This window comes from Hibiscus syriacus, unplaced genomic scaffold, assembly GCF_006381635.1.
Source record: "Hibiscus syriacus cultivar Baekdansim isolate YM2019G1 unplaced genomic scaffold, ASM638163v2 tig00110332_pilon, whole genome shotgun sequence".
NCBI classification, from domain to species: domain Eukaryota; kingdom Viridiplantae; phylum Streptophyta; class Magnoliopsida; order Malvales; family Malvaceae; genus Hibiscus; species Hibiscus syriacus.
In genome coordinates, this window is record NW_024062688.1 from 8338325 (window position 1) to 8359053 (window position 20729).

General features: G+C 35.2%; 3 protein-coding genes across 3 annotated transcripts; all 3 read left to right on the forward strand.

Moving 5' to 3' along the window:
* Positions 1-9724: 9724 nt before the first annotated feature.
* On the forward strand, positions 9725-12422 carry LOC120119974 (transmembrane emp24 domain-containing protein p24delta3-like). Its single transcript, XM_039139751.1, has 4 exons — positions 9725-10023; positions 10828-11040; positions 12105-12181; positions 12275-12422. Exons 1-4 carry the CDS (start codon positions 9787-9789, stop codon positions 12417-12419), a joined length of 672 nt encoding a protein of 223 aa, XP_038995682.1. The 5' UTR covers positions 9725-9786; the 3' UTR covers positions 12420-12422.
* A 2078-nt stretch (positions 12423-14500) lies between these two features.
* LOC120119973 (glucose-1-phosphate adenylyltransferase small subunit, chloroplastic/amyloplastic-like) lies at positions 14501-16816 on the forward strand. Its single transcript, XM_039139750.1, has 9 exons — positions 14501-14752; positions 14855-15151; positions 15261-15530; positions 15622-15801; positions 15890-15993; positions 16072-16183; positions 16268-16366; positions 16511-16630; positions 16700-16816. The coding sequence occupies exons 1-9, from the start codon at positions 14501-14503 to the stop codon at positions 16814-16816; spliced, it is 1551 nt and encodes a 516-aa protein (XP_038995681.1).
* Positions 16817-18929: 2113 nt separating this feature from the next.
* On the forward strand, positions 18930-20586 carry LOC120120088 (ras-related protein RABB1c-like). Its single transcript, XM_039139828.1, has 6 exons — positions 18930-19050; positions 19378-19517; positions 19846-19928; positions 20072-20276; positions 20356-20424; positions 20494-20586. The coding sequence occupies exons 1-6, from the start codon at positions 19005-19007 to the stop codon at positions 20584-20586; spliced, it is 636 nt and encodes a 211-aa protein (XP_038995759.1). The 5' UTR covers positions 18930-19004.
* The last annotated feature ends 143 nt before the right edge of the window (positions 20587-20729 follow it).

Genomic DNA, 20729 nt, shown 5'->3' on the forward strand with positions numbered 1-20729 from the left:
CATGTTTGGATAGATTTGTGTTTTGGAGGGTCATGGGATAATGTTCATGGTGTTTTACAATATATGCCTTTACCCATGAATCTTCAACTAAAATTGTCTTTACAAAAGTTAACTTATGAAACTCTAATGCTACGTGTTTCAAATAAATTGAATTTAGAGCCCCTAAGTGGATTTAGGCTATCTTATCAGAGAAATGGTAAAGTTTATTTGTTAACCGACAATGAAGATGTTGAACGATTCATTGCTTACATTAGTGTTTCACAAGATGATGTTACATTGTATGTTGTTGAACCTAGAAGTAGTATTGTTGGGTCAGTAGCGGGTAGTAATCAACTAAGTTTTTCTCAAAACCCACAACCTTTCTCTAATCCAAATCCCAATCAACTTTCAGCACCAAATTCCGGTTTTCGTATTGACCAGTTAGACGATGATGAGCCAACAGAAAAAATTGTGAGTACTAGTCAGTATTCGAAATTTGGTCTTGGTCAATATCCGGACTTTGATATTGGTCAATACACGGATTTTGATGATGTTTCAGAAGAAGAAACAGACCATGCGTGTAATGATATTGATATTGGTCAATACCCGAATTTTGATGATGAAACAGCCGTTGCCGAAGAATGTAATGTTGATGATAATGAGGAGGAAGTTACGACTGTGAATGAACATGTTGAACATCCATTCTGTAATTCATATAATCCTGAAGAAGAAAAAGAAGAAGAAAAAGTCCCCGAAGAAAAGAAAATGCCACGGGCGTATAACTGGAATATGCCAGAATTACTTCAGATACCGGAAGAAGAGTTGATAAAGAAAGCAGTTGATTGTTACACAAAAGTTATTCGTATCAAGAAAGATGATTGTTTTGATACAAAGGAAGACTTGAAGATAGCTTTATATACGAAATGTGTGGAAGATGGCTATCAACTAAAAGTTAACAAATCAAGCAAAGATCGTTTCGAAACAAGGTGTATGATTGACAAAAACTGTACGTGGCGTATGATTGCAAAGAGAATAAAAGATTGCAAAATGTTTCAAGTTAGGACTTTTATTGATAAACATACATGTTCAAGAACCCAAGTTTTTCCTCACCATAGACAGGCAAACAAAAAGGTGTTGGGTGGTTTTCTGGCTGAGTTAATGTTTTTGAATGGCAGGGTATATCGGGGACATGAAATTATGACTGACATGAATGCTCGGTTCAAGATTAGTATATCATATTCTCAAGCTTGGAGAGCCAAATGTTATGCCTTGGAATTGTTGAGGGGGTCGCCAGAAGCATCGTTTGCCCAACTGCCGGCTTATTGTCACAATTTAAAGCTGAAAAATCCTGGGTCGGTAACTCATATCAAAACAGATAGAGATGGACGCTTTGAGTTGCTGTTTATCGCCATTGGTGCTACGGTTAGTAAATCAATATAATTTTGTTGACTCATTTTTGTTAGTTACATGCATTTCACATTTAAATGATTATATTTCTTGTGTATATTATTTTGTAGATTCGTTCGTTTATTACTTGCATGCGCCCAGTTATTATAGTTGACGGAGCACATTTGAAAGGTCGATACCTTGGAGTAAACTTATTAGCAGTAGCCATGGATGCTAACAATGGGATATTGCCAATAGCTTACGGGGTTGGCAAATCTGAAACCTCTGATTCATGGACATGGTTTATGGGGCATCTTAGGGATTGCATAGGTCCTATTAGCAATCTGACAATCATATCCGATAGGGCAAACTCAATTGACAACGCTGTTAGAAGGTGTTTCCCAGATGCTTTTCATGGACTTTGTGGTGTTCATTTGTATAGAAATCTAAAATCAAGGTCTGCTGGTATAAAAAAGCACAAATGGACATACTGGAAGGCTGTAAAAGCTTATCGGGAAGTGGATTTCAATAAGCATATAAATTGTTTAAGACGTGTTTTGCCTCAGTGTGCTCAAACACTAGAAGATGTCGGGTTTGAAAGATGGTCAAGAGTACATCAACTTGGAGCAAGATATGGTTTCATGACGTCTAATAGTGCAGAATCAATCAACGCTCTAAGTCGTCATTCCCGGAAATTACCCATTACTATGTTAATGGAGTTTTTTCGAGCCTCTATTCAACAGTGGTACTACAAGAAAAGAAACCATGCAGGTATTATTTCTTTGAATTCGTAACTTATCATATTTATATATTTTACTAAGTATTGTTTATTTAAATTTACAGGAACATTGGAACATCGTGTTACACCATGGACTGAAAAAAAGATAACGAAACGTGTTGTGAAGTCAACGTCATGGAGAGTTGAACCATGTTCAAACACTTTGTTTCAAGTACTGGATAATAACTTAAATGGGCTAGTCGATCTAAATGCAAAGACGTGTAGTTGTATGAAATGGAAAACATCTGGTTATCCGTGTGGCCATGTTATAAAAGTTGCTCTTCATTTAAACCAAGATGATTCAAGCGCATACGCTATGGATTGCTACACTACAGAAGTTTATCGACAGACTTATGCCGAGATTGTCTACCCTATTCCACATCCTTCTGAGTGGGACATACCAGATGACTTACAAACAGTTTTGCCACCAGCCATGGACAGAAGGCTACCTGGCCGACCAAAAAGTCACGATCGTATACCGTCTAAGGGTGAAGAGAAGAAGAGATCGACATGTAGTCGGTGCAAGGAAAGTGGTCATACAAGGTTGACATGTGGATCACCAGTGCCATCAAAATCATCTTTTCCTCTACCAAAATATGGATCCTCATCAAAATCCAAAGCTCATATGGTGTCAAGCAAAAGGCAATCATCTTTAAAATCCCAATCACGATTGGCTTCACCTTTTGAGACTGTTAACTTAGGTGATTTTTAAATGCAAACGTTGTATTATGTGGATTTTATGTGTGAACTTTTAACATTTTCAGTTGAATTAATGACTCAGGCCAACCATTTTGACTTAACCAACTCTTGTTATTCAGTTGTTATCACTATTAGGCATGCATTTGACTATCGCAACACGGAAAATACAATCGCAACGCGAAATGAAAATCCCAACATGAAAATCGCAATGCGGAAATGAAAATCGCAACGAGAGAATCGCAATGCGAAATGAAAATCGCAATGCGAAATGAAAATCGCAACGACAGAATCGCAATGCGAAATTAAAATCGCAATGCGAAATGAAAATCGCAATGCGAAATGAAAATCGCAATGCGAAATGAAAATCGCAATGCGAAATGAAAATCGCAATGCGAAATGAAAATCGCAATGCGAAATGAAAATCGCAACGAAAGAATCGCAATGCGAAATGAAAATCGCAATGCGAAATGAAAATCGCAACGAGATAATCGCAATGCGAAATTATAAACGCATTGCGATTTTCATTTCCGCATTGCGATTTTCATTTCGCATTGCGATTCTCTCGTTGCGATTTTCATTTCGCATTGCGATTTTCATTTCGCATTGCGATAGTCATTTTTGCCTTCAACATAATGCAGATTGAAATCAACAAAATCAACCATTACATTTCAATCAATTAAACAAGCACAAATAAGAATTATGTTCGCATCAATTACACAAATCAACTTTTACAAATCATCTTTTACAAATCAATTAAACAATCAAAAATAAGCAATAATTCTTATTTCCGATCATCTACTATTGAATCAACTTTTACAAATCAATTAAACAATCAAAAAAAATCAATTAAACTATTGAATCAACTTTTGCAGCTCGACATCATTTTCACGCAGTTCACTTCTGAGATTAACCTGCAAAAACCAAACATTTGTTCAAACAACACTTTCTACGCAAATTATTGAATTCTAGTTAATTAACCAAACATTTTCATTTATAAGTATATAAACTTACCAATTGTTTATGGACATTTTTATAACGCGGATGCAGGTAGGCAGCGTCTCGTATATATCGATTTAGCCATATAATGCCGAAACCACAAGCCTACTGCAGCTTTATCTCTATCGGTGGGAGGTAGATACTTGATGCTTCCCGTCGTCAAACGCTCCAACGCCAAGCATACGAGAGGACCACAATCTCCTCTGGCTCCGCTCGTTTGTTGTGGCGCGGTCTCGTCTCTAATAACTGTAATATTGAGCTTCTTTGGCTTCTTGTTTCCAGAACGAGTCCAATAATTGATCGCATCCAAGAATTTAGCCAAATGAGAGCTCCATCCCTTAATAACATCTCTTAAATCAGCCAATGATATGTAATTTATCATGCTGTCATACACTATTGTCTTAAGGGATGGGAGCTGAAGCTCGACGAGAATCCAATGTTTACGTTCCAAAACAGGGATAAACACCTGCAATCATAAGTAATAATTCATTCATTTGCGCACTTATTTCATAAAACCTTTAAACTCAATCTAAAATAAATACTAACCTTATCGACCTCCCACCATGCAGGATAAAGTTTAGCTTGTCCATTGCCCAAATCAAATGATTCATCTCGTGCATTCTTCAAGTGAACGGCGTGAAAAGACGTCGGCATTATTGTATATCGTATATTTTTATTTTTCTTAAGTTTTCTTATTATTAGAAGACGTGTCACCCACGCATCGATATGCTGTTTTACAAAAAAAGACATATATTAGTGACTTACATAAATTTAAAAAAAAAATTAATCAAATTGAAATATAAGAAAAATATAAGACTTACCCCCCCATCGAAATAGCCATTGTCTTCGACCCCTAATAATACGCCCCACCAAGGCCGTTCAAGCAACAAAAAGATATCATCGGTGAGCTTGCATATGTCAGTGAAACACCCCTTGCTCCGCTCATGTAGATAAAATCAACTGCGGTCTTAGCCCAAAGGGTGTTATCCAAAATTGTGTCCGGTAGTTGTTCCCTCTCCTCTTCAGATACCGGTATGGTACTGGCCGGTAACTCATACGAGAGCCAACTTGAATCCATCATGTCCGGCACGACAGAGGGTTTCTCAAGAAGCCTACATATGACGCCATGTGAATCGGGCTCTTGAATGGTGGGAGGGACCTCTTCAATGATGACAGTGGCCTCTTGAACGGTGGGAGGGGACTCTCGAGGAATGATATGGGGGGCCTCTTCAACGATAGGAGTGGACTCTTGAGGGATGACAGGCGAGTCATGCTTCTTCTTGCGGTGTCTTCGCACTATTGGGGTGTACGGAGACTTAATAGCACGTGCACGCTGTCTGATGCGTGAACTCCGTCGTGCAAGCATAACCCGACGTAAAGCATCCACTCTATCGGGCCGCTAAATAATTAAATACAAAAATCAGTAAATAAACAGACATGATATTTAAACAGTGAAAACAAAGACAAATATGTTTCAAACTTGCATTGTATTCACCCAAGTCATTATTCTATCATAGTTCACAAAATGCATCAGATAACAAAGAAAAATATGTTTCAAACTAATACCCTGAAGTTAGTATTTGTCTTTGTTTTGTCTATTGGTTGAAGTAATGCAATCCATTCAAGTTTCAATTTGCAGAAGAAGAAATAGTTTACTTTCGCAACACGAAACTTAAAATCGCAACGCGAAACCAAAATCGCAACGCGAAATGAAAATCGCAACGACAGAATCGCAATGCGAAATGAAAATCGCAACGAAAGAATCGCAACGCGAAATGAAAATCGCAATGCGATTTTGGTTTCGCGTTGCGATCTTGTCGTTGCGATTTTGGTTTCGCGTTGCGATTCTGTCGTTGCGATTTTCATTTCGCGTTGCGATTTTGGTTTCGCGTTGCGATTTTAAGTTTCGTGTTGCGAAAGTAAACTATTTCTTCTTCTGCAAATTGAAACTTGAATGGATAAATTTACTTTCAACCAAAAGACAAAACAAAGACAAATACTATTTCACAGTGTTAAAGAATACACAGTTTAGCAGAATTGGCAGCAACCGAACAAATTTACTTTCAACCAAAAGACAAAACAAAGACAATATATTTCACAGTGTTAAAGAATACACAGTTTAGCAGAATTGGCAGCAACCGAACAAATTTACTTTCAACCAAAAGACAAAACAAAGACAAATACTATTTCACAGTGTTAAAGAATACACAGTTTAGCAGAATTGGCAGCAACCGAACAAATTTACTTTCAACCAAAAGACAAAACAAAGACAAATATATTTCACAGTGTTAAAGAATATACAGTTTAGCAGAATTGGCAGCAACCGAACAAATTTACTTTCAACCAAAAGACAAAACAAAGACAAATACTATTTCACAGTGTTAAAGAATACACAGTTTAGCAGAATTGGCAGCAACCGAATAAATTTACTAAGCAATCTAAGTGAAATGGCTAATCTAAGTGAAATTACGAGTAAATTTATCATTAAGTTAAATATGGAAAATCTTAAACTTACCTCGTTGCGTAGAGTATGAACCTCATTCTGCAACGATACTATCATCTCACGTAGAGCGGCAACCTCACCACGTAAAGTTGACACCTCCACACGCCATGCACCATCGTTATCGCGTAGAGTACCGATCTCCTCACGCAAGGCATTGACCTCATCACGTAACTCCCTTGACTCATCCCGTTGAGGTGGAGGTGGAGAACAGGGAGATAGGAGTCGTGGCATCTTTGCCGGTCGCCTATCATGAGGTGATGGTGGAGAAGAGGCTCGATGATGTGACGGGATAGGTGATGGCTCTCGTTCTAGAGATGTATAGTCGGGTCGATCGGGTGATGGCTCTAGGTGAGGTGATGGCTCTCGAATTGGAGGAAGTGGATGCTGCTCATCATCCGTGCCATCAAAAAAATTCTGACTAGCTTGCCACCAATCAGTGGCAAGCTCTTCCTCCGTGGGTGTCAGTCTTTGTAATGGAATGTTGGCCTCCTAAAATATAAAAACTCAAACAAAGTTAAACGTCTACTATTAATAACTTGTTTATATATTATATGAAAGTATTTGTGTTAACTTACATTATTTATTGTGGCATATGGTATTAAGTCTTCCCAATCCAACAGAGTTTTCCTCTTCCAGGAAATAGCCCTGGGAATATCATTTGACGTTTTTATTGCATATGTACGCATGCTGGGGAAAGCCTCGAATATCCAAATCTACAAACAATATAATAACAAAATTAGTAATTGTTAAATAATTAATTATAATTTTAGAAACATTATATAGAAATTCTTACCTTAAAGGCCCAAACAAAGCCTGACAAAGTGTATTTGGACCCATCGCCCCGCAAACTTTTGCGGTCATCAAAGGCAGACGACAACTTAGTCCAGGTAGCTTTCCATATATACGAACCCCACGGAAACAGATTCCATGCATTCAGGTCCTCTACCAATATTATTAGCTCCCGATGAATAGGTTGTCTGGCCTCTCTGCCTAAAAAGCCGGCATACACAAGTAGTAGAAGGCATACTCGGACAACATCGACGTCTTCCATCCGAGTGAAACCAGCTTTCTTATTAAATAATTTCTTCAGGTCGTCGACATGTAGGTTCGGCTTCTCCATTGACTCATCCGGAAAAACCCGGGATAACCATGATGGGCGGGCGATATGACGAGTGTACCGGCCTACATCATCGTGTCCGAATCGTAGACCAGTGATTAAGCAGAACTCCTTCCGCCCAAAGCAAGTATACGCTGGTGGAAAATGAAACCATATCTCTTCCTCACCACGTTGTATACTGTCGGGTAGATTTGATGTCATGGTCTGAAGCCACAAATGGGTCAAATTAGCATCTCCACCCGGATGCTGTACTCTCAGCCATGGCCCGAAGCAGGTTTCCTCAAACAATTGTCTTTGAGCAGGTGAAAGCTTCTTTGCAATTGTAGTGGCCAGGCTGACTTTATTTCTCAAGGTCAATTGAGCCGAAAAAAATTTCTACAAAAACAATAAACATACCAAGTTAGATATACCAAAAACTACACTGTGAAGATATACCAAAAACAATAAACATAAAAAGTAGTAGTTTATTCTTGAAACTAAAATTTGCAACACTGTTTTGTCTTTTGGTTGAAATGAAAATCGCAACGAGAGAATCGCAACGCGAGATGACAATCGCAACGAGAGAATCGCAACGCGAAATGAAAATCGCAACGAGAGAATCGCAACGCGAAATGAAAATCGCAATGCGATTTTGGTTTCGCGTTGCGATTCTCTCGTTGCGATTTTCATTTCGCGTTGCGATTCTCTCGTTGCGACAGTCATTCTCTCGTTGCGATTTTCATTTATCTCGTTGCGACTCTTCTGCAAATTGAAACTTGAATGGATTGCATTACTTCAACCAAAAGACAGAACAAAGACAAAGACAAATACTAACTTGAAAATCGCAACGAGAGAATAGCAACGCGAAATGAAAATCGCAACGACAGAATCGTAACGCGAAATGAAATCTAAGTGAAATGGTTAATCTATTATTGAAATGACCAGTAAACTTATCATCAGTTTCAATATGAAAAACCTACAATAATGCAAACATTTCAAAATAAAAATAATTAAAAAAACTAACCCTCGGAGGTTGATTTTCCATTTCTGAATATTGTGAGGGATTTCTGACCGTGAATGGTTGTGAGGGATTTCGCCGGAGATGGGGACGGAAATCTTCGGAGATGGGGACGGATTTCTTCGCCGTAGAGAGTGAGAGATGGAGATGGGACTGAGTTGTGATTTTAGGTTTTAGGTTATGAGTTGCGATTACGGGATTTTGTCTTAATATTCTTTTTGTAATTTGAAAATAAAATACGCGTAGCGATTATAATGGCGCTTTAAATATCGCGTTGCGATTTACGGATACGCGTTGCGATTTTATGTATTATCGTTGCGATTTACGGATACGCGTTGCGATATACGGATACGCATTGCGATTTACCCATACGCGTTGCGATTTACGGATACACGTTGCGATTTACGGATACGCGTTGCGATTTATGTGTTCGCGTTGCGATTTTCATATTCGCGTTGCGATTATGGAAAATCGCAATGCGAATTTGTACTATCGCATCGCGATTTTCAAGAATCGCGTTGCGATTTTGGAAACTGATTTGCGATTCTGGAAACTGATTTGCGATTCTGGGGATCGCGTTGCGATTTTTATTTCGCGTTGCGATTTTGTTGGTCATTTTGGCAAATCCAAAAAAAGTTGGCTAAAATCGTATATTATAACTTTTTTTTGGTCACTGAGGCGATTTTCTCTAAAAAGTATCCTTAACTATCGTTTAAACATCAAAACAACATCATTACACCATGAAGAGCGTTAAAAACCCTCCATGTGAATATATGAGGATGTAGAGATAATTCAGAGTCAAGACATCTTCAATACTCTTGCGAGAAAAATCATCCTCCACGTAAAATGTCATTCTCTGTGAAGAAACACCACTCTATATAATAGACAATAATCTATGTTTTCGATATAAAAATAGAATATAATTATAACCTCATCATGTAATTAATGATTCAATGGTTCAGTGACAAAAAATTTAAATTAAATTAGGATAAAATTGAAACTTTTTTATAATTCAATGATAAAAAACAAGATAAATCTAGAGTTCAGTGACTAATGATGTAATGTACTATCATTTTAATGGAGAAAACGTCATATTAATAGGACACCTCAAGACATTGACGTGGAAAGATCTTAGTGGAGGAAATGCCAACATGGCAATATACAACATTGAATTTGAAATATAAACTGTAAAAAGGACATTAACAAAATAAAAGGAAACTGAAGCGGAGGTGGCCGTTTGCCTCGATGGTGTTGGACCTTTGATCGAAAATTTTCCGATCTCACCTAATAAAGACCTAAGATTGTAGGGGAAAAAAAGAGGAATTTTCTTTATGTTGGCGATGAAAAGGGATTCTAACGTGCCCAAGGCGATGACGATATCGCCATCGTTGTTCGTCATGTTACTGTGGGCTTTGAGTACTGCTCCCGTGGGTGACGCCATTTGGTTGAATCTTCCCAAAACTGGTACTAAGTGCGTCTCCGAGGAAATTCACAGCAACGTCGTTGTTTTAGCCGACTACGTCGTGGTTTCCGTCGACGACGGTCAAACCGCTCCCGTTGCCGTCAAGGTTTTGATGTTTCCCTCTTTCGATCTTTGTTACGAAATGGTTATTAGGATTTGTTCTTTTCTTTTTAGGTGTGGTTAATAAATAATTAATACGGCTTATACTGAGTTTCATATGAATGAGGAAATATCAATGGAATGTTTAAACTTTGCTCTTATATATAATTTTAATACAAAGAAGGGTGCAATTTTGAATTTTTGTTCTTGTTTCAGATTTCGTTGTTGATTGTGCTTGAAATTGCTTACTCTCGATAGAAATGTAGAATTATTTTGTTTTTGGGGAACAATTCTGCATTTTTCCTGTAATATCGTAAGCATTAGCAAATTATGGAAAAACAGGGATATAGAATTACATTAATCATTTCTTTTAAACAAAATACGATCACTGAGATAGGTTGACGGGTGGTCACACTTTAAGATTTTCAAATTTTCATATAATTTATATTTTTTAATATTTTTATTAATAATTTATTTAGTCCCTTAATTTAATGTGTTCGCTCTTTAGTAGTATGAAATTGTGTCCATATTTTTTTTGGGATCCCATGGAATTTACTTCAATGTGCGGACATGATTTCTCTCGAGTTAATATTTGAAAAAAAAAACCCATAGAAATAGTGGATGAATGGAAAGTTGAAGATGAAATTGTCATGCTATCTTCTTACATTTAACCTTTTTCTGATCTCCAAATACCATGTTTGGCCATGGAGATTAAGTTAACGTCCCATGGTTTGGTTTATGGTTTGCAATAAATCATTAATCTCTGAAGAGGGAACTGTGATGCATTCTCTCAGAGTTTCTAACTGTGTAGGTGACATCTCCGTATGGAAACGATCTTCATCACCGGGAGAATGTGACGTACGGGCGATTTGCGTTCACGACCGAGGAGGCTGGCAATTACCTAGCATGTTTCTGGTCGGATAATCATTCTAGTGCAACTGGTGAAATTGTTGTCAACATTGACTGGAAAACTGGAATTGCAGCTAAAGACTGGGAGTCAGTTGCCAGAAAAGAAAAACTTGAGGTGAGCACGTTGTTTTTAAAATTTCCATTCTTCACCTTTATTTGTGTCCGGATTCCGAAAGGAAACCGTGTTGCTGGTCCTGGTCAGTGCTCCCAATGCGTCGTGATAAATATTACAGAAAATTCGTTTTTTTGCCACAAGTGTCTTTTGTTTATGTGCCACAATGTTAGCACTGTCTAGGTTAAAATGAAAAAAAAGAAAGATCAATAGTACGGAAAAATTATGTGAACTTTGTCCAAAAAGAATAAATGTGTGTGGTACGCTTTGAAGATATGTATTTGAACAAACACACCGGACGAGGATGGCTTGCATATATTAATCTTATCTTTAATCATTCAATAAATATATGTTTAAAAAAGTATATTTAAATATTTATCCCATATCTAAACAATGTGGGATTTAAGAAGCTAATGATGTTTTTTAAATCTCACATTATTTAAATATGTGAGTTTTTAAGTGTTTAAATATAATTTTTTAAATATAAATTTATTGAGTGAAAAGTGATTGAACATAAGGTTAATTCGTGTTGTTGTTCCGCTTATGTTTCTGTAATTACGTGTCTTTGACTTGCACTTCACGTGTTTGTCATTCTTTAACAAAATTCATATAGATTTTTCATAATTTTAGCCTCACTTTTTCTCTTTTTTTTCATTTTTTGTTAATTTATGCCCCTATTGAACTAGGCAGGCACAAAGTGTTTTTTTTTTTGTAGAATGCGTCTTTTAAAAAGTGTTTCCTACAAATAGGGACGGAAGCATAATTTTGTGTTAGAGATAATGATATTTTAAAATTTAAAAAAGGGATGAACTTATACATTTTCAAGGGACGAAAATAGATTTTTATTAAAAAAAAAAATCTAAAATATATGGTAATTTTAAATTTCCAGGAGCAACTACCTCTACCTGTCCCTTACTCCATCCCTGCCTACAGATATTGCTTTCGCCAACATAAAAAAAATGTGAATCCAAAAAAATTAATGTGGTGTTATTTTCGAAATTAATTTTTTATTTTGAGATAGTCTTTTTACCTCGTGTGCTTTCATCGTGATAATTTACATTTAAAAGGGGGTCGAGCTCGAGCTGAGGAAACTGGAAGGAGCCGTAGAGGCCATTCATGAGAACCTACTCTATCTGAAAAGCAGGTAATTGTTAATGTACATGTTCATCCTGTGCAATTTTAAAGTGAAGTCAACATCATACTTAGTTGATCTCATGTCTTAATAATGGATAAACAGAGAGGTAGAGATGAGGAGCATGAGTGAGACCACCAACGCGAGAGTTGCGTGGTTTAGCATCATGTCATTGGGCACATGCATCGTAGTCTCAGGCCTGCAAGTGTGGTATTTGAAGCGATTCTTCCAAAAGAAGAAGCTTATCTAAACATTGGTTGGTGGTAGATGAGACAAATTCAATAATTTCTTTTCCTTTCTTTTCATGGATTTTGCACACCAAAAATCTTGGTTTAATGCTGTGTTTTCACGACATTTATATATAAAACATCATGTCATTTGATTTATAATGATAAAAGTAACTGTTTTGCTCTTCTCATTCACCCGTCACCCGTTTTACTTGTGATTTTGCTTAATACCTTAAGCCAACAATGTATATAGACACATCTATAAGATTTTACTACCAGAGTAAATTTGAAAATTGGACCTCTAATAATAAGTTTATTTACATATTATTTAATTTAATAAACTATATAATAAATACATCAAATTTTAAATGAATAATATCAAGCAAATTATTAAACATCTAACTATTCAAAAAAATCTACAAATATTTTTAAATACAAAAATCACTAATAATAATATCTACATCAATATGATTTAATATATTTTTCTCAATACATAAAATGATTAGATCACTCAACTTTTCTTGTGACATTGATGATCTCAAGTATATTTTTAATAATTTTAACTTTAAAAAATTACTTTCAACAGATAAATAAATAAATAATATATTTGAATAACGACTCACAAATATGATGAACTTAAAATTTTTAAATATTAACATTAACTCATTTAGCAAAATCATTTGAAACGTTTCTAAATTTTCAAAAAAAAAAATATCTTACATCAATATCACACAAATCATAATAGAAAAACACAATCTTAAAAGTTATAAAAAAATTGTAGTTCATCGTTACTCAAAGATTTTAACATTTTAAAATAAATAAAAATTTAAAAATATTATTGAATATTTTTAATAATCAAGTTTATTTTTTTTAAAAAATTATAGTCAAACATACAACTAGAGAAATAATTAACTCTATTAGAATTTTTTTTTATAGAAACTCGTTAGTTTTATTAAAAATACAAAAATATCTAGAGTTACAATAAAGATTTATAAACATGACTGTAAACGTAAACGTAAAATAAATTATAATTAGGATATTTTTCTATAACCATTGACAAAAAAAACTAGGCAACTAAATTACACAAGGACCAAAGAAAGAAAAGGTTAATAATTTAAACAAAATATTTGAATAAAAAAAATATACAAACAAATCTGACTGCATCGGCAAATGAACCACAAAAAGGGATGGAGCTATTGAAAGACCATCGACAAATCGCAAAACGCAAATCAAAGTCAAGTGACGTGAAAAGACTATCCACGATCGCAAAACGCGTATCCAAATCAATTCGATGGTCGAAAGCAGGGAAAATCAACATGATAATAAATAAACACTATCTTGATCAATTGTAACGATGTCAAATCCAACCATGAGAAAAAATAAACAAAAAATAGTCGAAAGACAAGAGATAAATGTATCATAAAGGCAGATATAAAACGTATCAAAAAACATAATTATTTTTATTAAAAAAAAAAAAAGTAAAACAACCAACGATAAATAATCAATATCAAAACGCTAAGTGAAATCAAAGAAGGAAAAATTGATTTAATTTATAAATACAATGATAGAAAGAAAAGGGAGAGAGTAGTTAGATTTTTTTTTAATCATGAACTACGGACAAGTGTCTCTCCCATCACGGGATTAGCTATTCCGTAAGTGCAAAAATAAACGAATTAATCCATATACGTTATGGGAAAAACGTAAAATGTTTTTTACATTAAAAAATTAATTTGTTTTGTTGTATGGTTAACGTGAAAATTATAAAAATGCAAAATACAGAAGCAAAATTTGAGATATAGTACATAGGGTGCAATTATTTGTTGAGTGCTGGCTAGATGTCAAAGGCAACTGCTGCAAATGCATTAACAAACTTGAAAGCTAAAAATAAATATAGTTTTTGATTAAACGATAAATAAATTGCATTTCATAAGGGTAGTTACGAATTTTAAGCAGGTAGAGTGAAACAACAGCCATAAGTTAATCAATTACTAATTTTGCCCCATAAATCCCCTTTAAATATTTCCTAGAATGAAAACTACTACTTCATCAAACTTCATATCCATAAAGCTGCCACCCATTCTAGAGTAAAACCTTGAAACCACATATGGCGTGCATGGCTGCTCTCAGGTTGTCCGCTACCATACCGATCAACGGTTCTTCCGTTTCACGGAGCCACCGTGCATCCACTGCTCCTCCGAACTTGTCGTTCTCCGCTTCCGCTCTTTTCGGTGACAAGGTTGATTTCACAACCGTTCCAGGTTCCCACCAAACAAAACGGACTCCGTTCACCATCTCCCCAAAAGCCGTTTCGGATTCCAGGAACTCCCAGACATGCCTTGAACCGGACACTAGTCGAGTAACTTTCCGTTTTTTTTTCCGATCACCCGATTGACGCTTTTCTATTATTATTATTGTTGTTGATTTATGGAAGTTTGGAAAATTGTGATTGTTTTGACAGAGTGTCTTGGGGATTATATTAGGAGGCGGAGCAGGGACAAGGCTTTACCCACTGACAAAGAAGAGAGCAAAACCAGCTGTTCCGTTGGGAGCAAATTACAGGCTAATTGATATTCCCGTCAGCAATTGCCTGAACAGTAATATATCTAAAATATACGTACTGACGCAGTTCAATTCCGCTTCACTCAACCGCCACCTTTCCCGGGCATACTCGAGCAACATGGGTGGTTATAAGAATGAAGGATTTGTTGAAGTTCTTGCTGCTCAGCAGAGTCCTGAAAACCCAAATTGGTTCCAGGTTAGCTACCGGGATATTTTTGCCAAGGAGAAGACCAACTTATAAAAATTTAAGTAGTGTTTATGAATTATGTTTTTAATTTTTTCGTTTTTAAAACGAATGTATACAGGGGACAGCAGATGCCGTGAGGCAGTATTTGTGGCTGTTTGAGGAGCATAATATTCTGGAGTTTTTGGTTCTTGCCGGGGACCACTTATATAGAATGGATTATGAAAGATTTATCCTGGCACATAGAGAAAGAAATGCAGACATTACGGTGGCTGCATTTCCGATGGATGAAAAACGGGCCACTGCATTTGGTTTGATGAAGATTGATGAAGACGGGCGAATAATTGAGTTCTCTGAGAAGCCCAAAGGGGACCAGCTGAAAGCTATGCAGGTAGAATGATGAGATTTTCACATGAACAACAATATTCAGGGTTATGATCATTGCTGCTCTTGGTTTTGATTTTTGATGGTGTTGTGTTTAGGTAGACACGACGATTTTAGGGCTTGATGATAAGAAAGCAAAAGAAATGCCTTTCATTGCTAGTATGGGAATATATGTTGTGAGTAAAAACGTGATGTTGGATCTTCTTTCAAATAAGTTCCCAGGCGCCAATGATTTTGGAAGTGAAGTCATTCCAGGTGCTACTTCAATTGGGATGAGGGTAAGCATTCATTCACTTCATGCATGCATGGCTATTACCAGTCCATTATCATTCTGAATCTAAGTAGTTTGTTTGTTAATTCATGTAGGTACAAGCTTACTTGTATGAGGGCTACTGGGAGGACATTGGTACGATAGAGGCATTTTACAATGCAAATCTGGGAATCACCAAAAAGCCAGTGCCAGATTTTAGGTATTTTAATGGATTCTTCACTGCATATTATCATTTAGCACCTTGAAAGAATAAGTTAGATACTTGTATTGCTCACAGCTTCTATGACCGTTCATCTCCAATCTACACACAGCCTCGTTATTTGCCTCCATCCAAAATGCTGGATGCTGATGTCACAGATAGTGTTATCGGTGAAGGCTGTGTTATTAAGGTGTGTTTCTTGGGGGGCTTAGTTTTTTTTTCTGATTTCCCAATGGTTTAAAATGGATATTTGATAAGTTGGGTTGATTGGCAGAACTGCAGAATTCGCCATTCAGTTGTGGGTCTTCGATCTTGCATTTCAGAGGGTGCAATCATAGAGGATACCTTACTGATGGGAGCAGATTATTACGAGGTAATACATGGTCGAAAAAATCTCAATCATTTGATAATAAATACTCAAATATAACTGGAACGTCGTGCTACAACGTCATTTTAACCACTCAAGCCCCTTTGACATTTTTCATTGGTAATAATCGTCATTGTCTTCTTCCTGCAGACTGAGGCTGATAGAAAGTTTCTAGCTGAAAAGGGGAGCGTTCCAATTGGTATAGGAAAGAATTCGCACATCAAGAGAGCCATTATTGACAAGAATGCTAGAATTGGCGACGATGTGAAGGTTAGTCTTTATTTTTTTCATCTCCTTGGGAAAAACGATGAGTAATATTGAGGTGCAATGGAATTTCAGATCATTAACAGTGACAATGTGCAAGAAGCTGCAAAGGAAACGGATGGATATTTCATAAAGAGTGGTATTGTAACGATAGTAAAGGATGCCTTGATTCCTAGTGGAACTCTAGTTTGAGGGTTTTAGTTGCATGGAGAAACCATTTTAAACGCAGTCCACTACGATAATTTGTCAATAAGAGATGACAAATGCAAATTGAGGATTTTTAAGTGTTTAGGATAACAAAAGTTTCTACCTTGTGCTAATTTGGTACATGTATTATTTATTATTTATATTTTAATACATAAATTAGCTTTATTTTATTGTTTTTAGTTTGTTATATAATTCAATTTGAATGAAGTGAAGAAATAAATATTGTTTTAATGGATATATGTTTTTTTATTGGAGATTAAGTTAGTTTGTATTAATAAAATAGTAATAATAGTTTATGGTTATACCGGCGGACTCACTCCGGTATTAAAAGACTAAATTGTCTTTAATCGGGAAAATAAAAAGAATTATCACTTTCCTTTACCTTAAAAAAAAAACTCAAATACTATTATGATGACTTTTGCTTTATTTAGTTTTATTTTTGTCTTCAAAATTTTAAAAAATGATAAATTACGTAAATAGTCTCTTTTGTTTTTTGTCCGACAAACTTTGATTATCGATTTAAAAATTAAGCGTGTTTAATCATTTACATTATCGGTCTGTCCAATTTAAGTTCATCAACCTTAAATGTTCGTTAACCCATTAATGAAGTCTTATATGATAATTAAAAATTAAAAAAACACATCCATGTTTATTTAAAAAAAAAAATCCAAGTTATTTCTACTTGTTATTATTCTTATTGGGGTTTCTTCTTCTTCTTTTTATTTTTTAATTACCAACTCAGGCTTTTGTTAAGGGGTTAACAAAGTTAATAGCTGAGGGACTAAAATCGAACAGATCAATAACGTTAGGGACCAAACGTGCTTAATTTTTAAACCGGTGATCAAAGTCGGTTAAATAGAAAATAAAAGAGACCATTCACAAAGTTTACCCTAGAAAAACTATGTTTTATTCACTTACATTATTGACTATTAAAACTTGATTATTAATTATTAACTCTCGTTATCATGATTGCATGACACCTTAAAATAAAACAAAACTAAACTTTAGACAAAATATCAAGTTAGATTTAAATTTTTGTTCCATTCACTCTAACATTCTATAAAAAAAAAACCTAAAACCTTTCTTAACGCCTAAGGTCTCCTGCCCTCAACCATTGCTCACCATTGTTGCTGACGACCATTGAATCTCAAAATTTATAATTCAATCTTTTATATCTCTTAACAAGAATATGATATTCATTTATATCTCTTAACAAGAATATGATATTCTTTAGCTTCCTCTTTTTAACCTTCTTAAGTTTATATTTAAATTGCATTGATTTCAAACTATGTTGTTAAACCTCCAAATACACTTGAGTTTACCATGGGGATTGCTCGAAATATCATACCAGAGTTTCATGAACTCGATAGCCGAATCAAATTGTATTGCCTTACCTATGTGAAACACTGATAATTGTGGCCAGAATTCACACTTGGTCCATTAAGTTTACTTTCCTTTACAATTCGATCCTTCTTACTTCAATTTGAAGCGATTGAAAATCTTCAAACACTTTATTCCATTTTAACACCGATGTACAGAATAACATTCAGGCATCGAGCAATCAACAGTGTTTTATGATGGTAAAAATGTGTCATTTTTATTTTCAGTAACATGATTCATATCAGTAGGTTGATCATATGTTATGTGTTGCTGAAGTGGAGACAAAAGATGATGATTATAAGAACAAATTTAGAGTAGTTGTAATTTGCATATTGCTCGTAATACATTGTAAAACTGCAAGACATGTGTAGATTCTATTTATAACATAATCAACATAAGCTATATTTATCTTCCACGACTATAACAATATAATAAATTTAATTAAAATTTTAAAACGTCAATAAATTCTCCAATGTATATTTGGTTGTTTAAAACAATTCCAGACAATATTTTGAGAAAATAATTCAAACATTAAAAAATATATTTCGACCACCTGATCCTAAATCTTTGATCATATCGTCTATAATCATTTACTATTTAATAAAATATATTACTTTTACATAAAGTATTTCATCAATAATTTTTAAAGTATTTAACACAATTCCTTATGTAAATTTCATTGATTTGAATTCACGGATCTATGAGTAATAGAATTATAGTTTGTTTATGAATCGAAATTAGAAACGTTTCAGGTTTTGGGCATCTGGGATTCTTTCAAATACGACCAGAACAGATGTCGTACGCTTACCTTTTCAAGTACATTATCATTGGAGATACTGGTAAGATTTCTGTTGTGTTTAAACTTTCAAATTTTCAATTATAATATTAGATTTTAGTTTTAGCTTCAGTTCTGGTGGATAGTCAAATTGTAATGATATGAATAGATCTTTCGGTTATAACGAGGCGAACAAAACCAACGTCGCTTTGTGACGACTGTTCAAAAGGGCGCTGTTCTTGACATTTGAATTTTAGGGTGTATCGATTTTGGCATTAAACTTTTAAACATGTTCATTATTGACGATGCATATTTTAACAACCTGTTCGTCGCCGATCATCTTTTGTGATTCACAAAATCAGTATTAAAAACATTGCTATTGATCTTGCAGGAGTCGGAAAATCATGTCTTCTTTTGCAATTCACTGACAAACGGTTTCAGACTGTTCATGATTTAACCATTGGTGTTGAATTTGGAGCCAGAATGATCACTATTGAGAACAAGCCAATAAAGCTTCAGATTTGGGATACGGTTGCTTTTTCAACTTTTATTTTAAAAGGCTTTGAAATGTTTTTGAATGAAGTTACTTTCTCATGTAAATGATTTTATGTTAGATATGAAATTATAAAATTTTAGTCGATGAAAATAGATTTTTAATTAAAAAATATATAAAAGAAACATTTAAACTATAAGAGCATTTGAAGCTTTCATGAGACGATCGTCTCCGTTAGCCCATCTCTATTCATCCCTGAATATAATGTGACGTTGGACACATGTTTCTCTCAATTTATGACATTTAACATCTGAAGCATGTTGTTTCTTTTTCAGTTATGGTGCTGAATTTGCTTTGTTTTTGCAGGCAGGCCAAGAATCATTCAGATCCATTACAAGGTCTTACTACCGTGGTGCTGCGGGTGCACTTCTAGTTTATGATATTACTAGGTATATATTTGTTCTTTTCAGAACTCTGAGTTAAGTAAGTTCAAGAACCGATCATATATTATTTAGATAGACAATTTTATATACGCCGTTGGATGCAGTAATAACAAATCTGCATCTGTATATGGTTGATGACAAATGCCCAGGAGGGAGACTTTCAATCACTTGGGTAGCTGGTTGGAGGAAGCGAGGCTGCATGCAAATGCAAATATGACAGTCATGCTTATTGGCAACAAGTGTGATTTGGCTCATAGAAGGGCAGTGAGCACAGAGGAAGGTGGGCAGTTTGCCAGGGAACATGGACTCATATTCATGGAGGCCTCGGCCAAAACGGCTCAAAACGTTGAGGAGGTGAAAACATTTACTTCTCTTCTTATGCTCTAAATAAGCTTTCATTCGGCTAAAACTTATGACAAGAAGATTATTGCAGGCATTTCTAAGCACAGCTTCAAAAATCGACAAGAAAATTCGGGATGGATTTATTGACATATCAAATGAGGTTAGCTTCAAATTAGGTTCACAAGAAATCTTAGGATGAATCTTGACGTTGTTCGATCTGTTTTTGCAGTCCTATGGCATTAAAATTGGACAAGTTAATCAAGCATCTGCCTATGGAGGAAGGGATGGCCCTGCTTCTCAACAACGTGGCTGTTGCAGCTGAAATTATGATTAGTTTCCAAGCTCAGACTCTCCTTGTTTCTGTTGGTTAAATTGATAATATTATTTTCACAAAAAGTCGACAGGTTTTACTATTAGATTTATACATTTAATTTATTTATTTCTACGTATTTTTCCCTTCCTTCT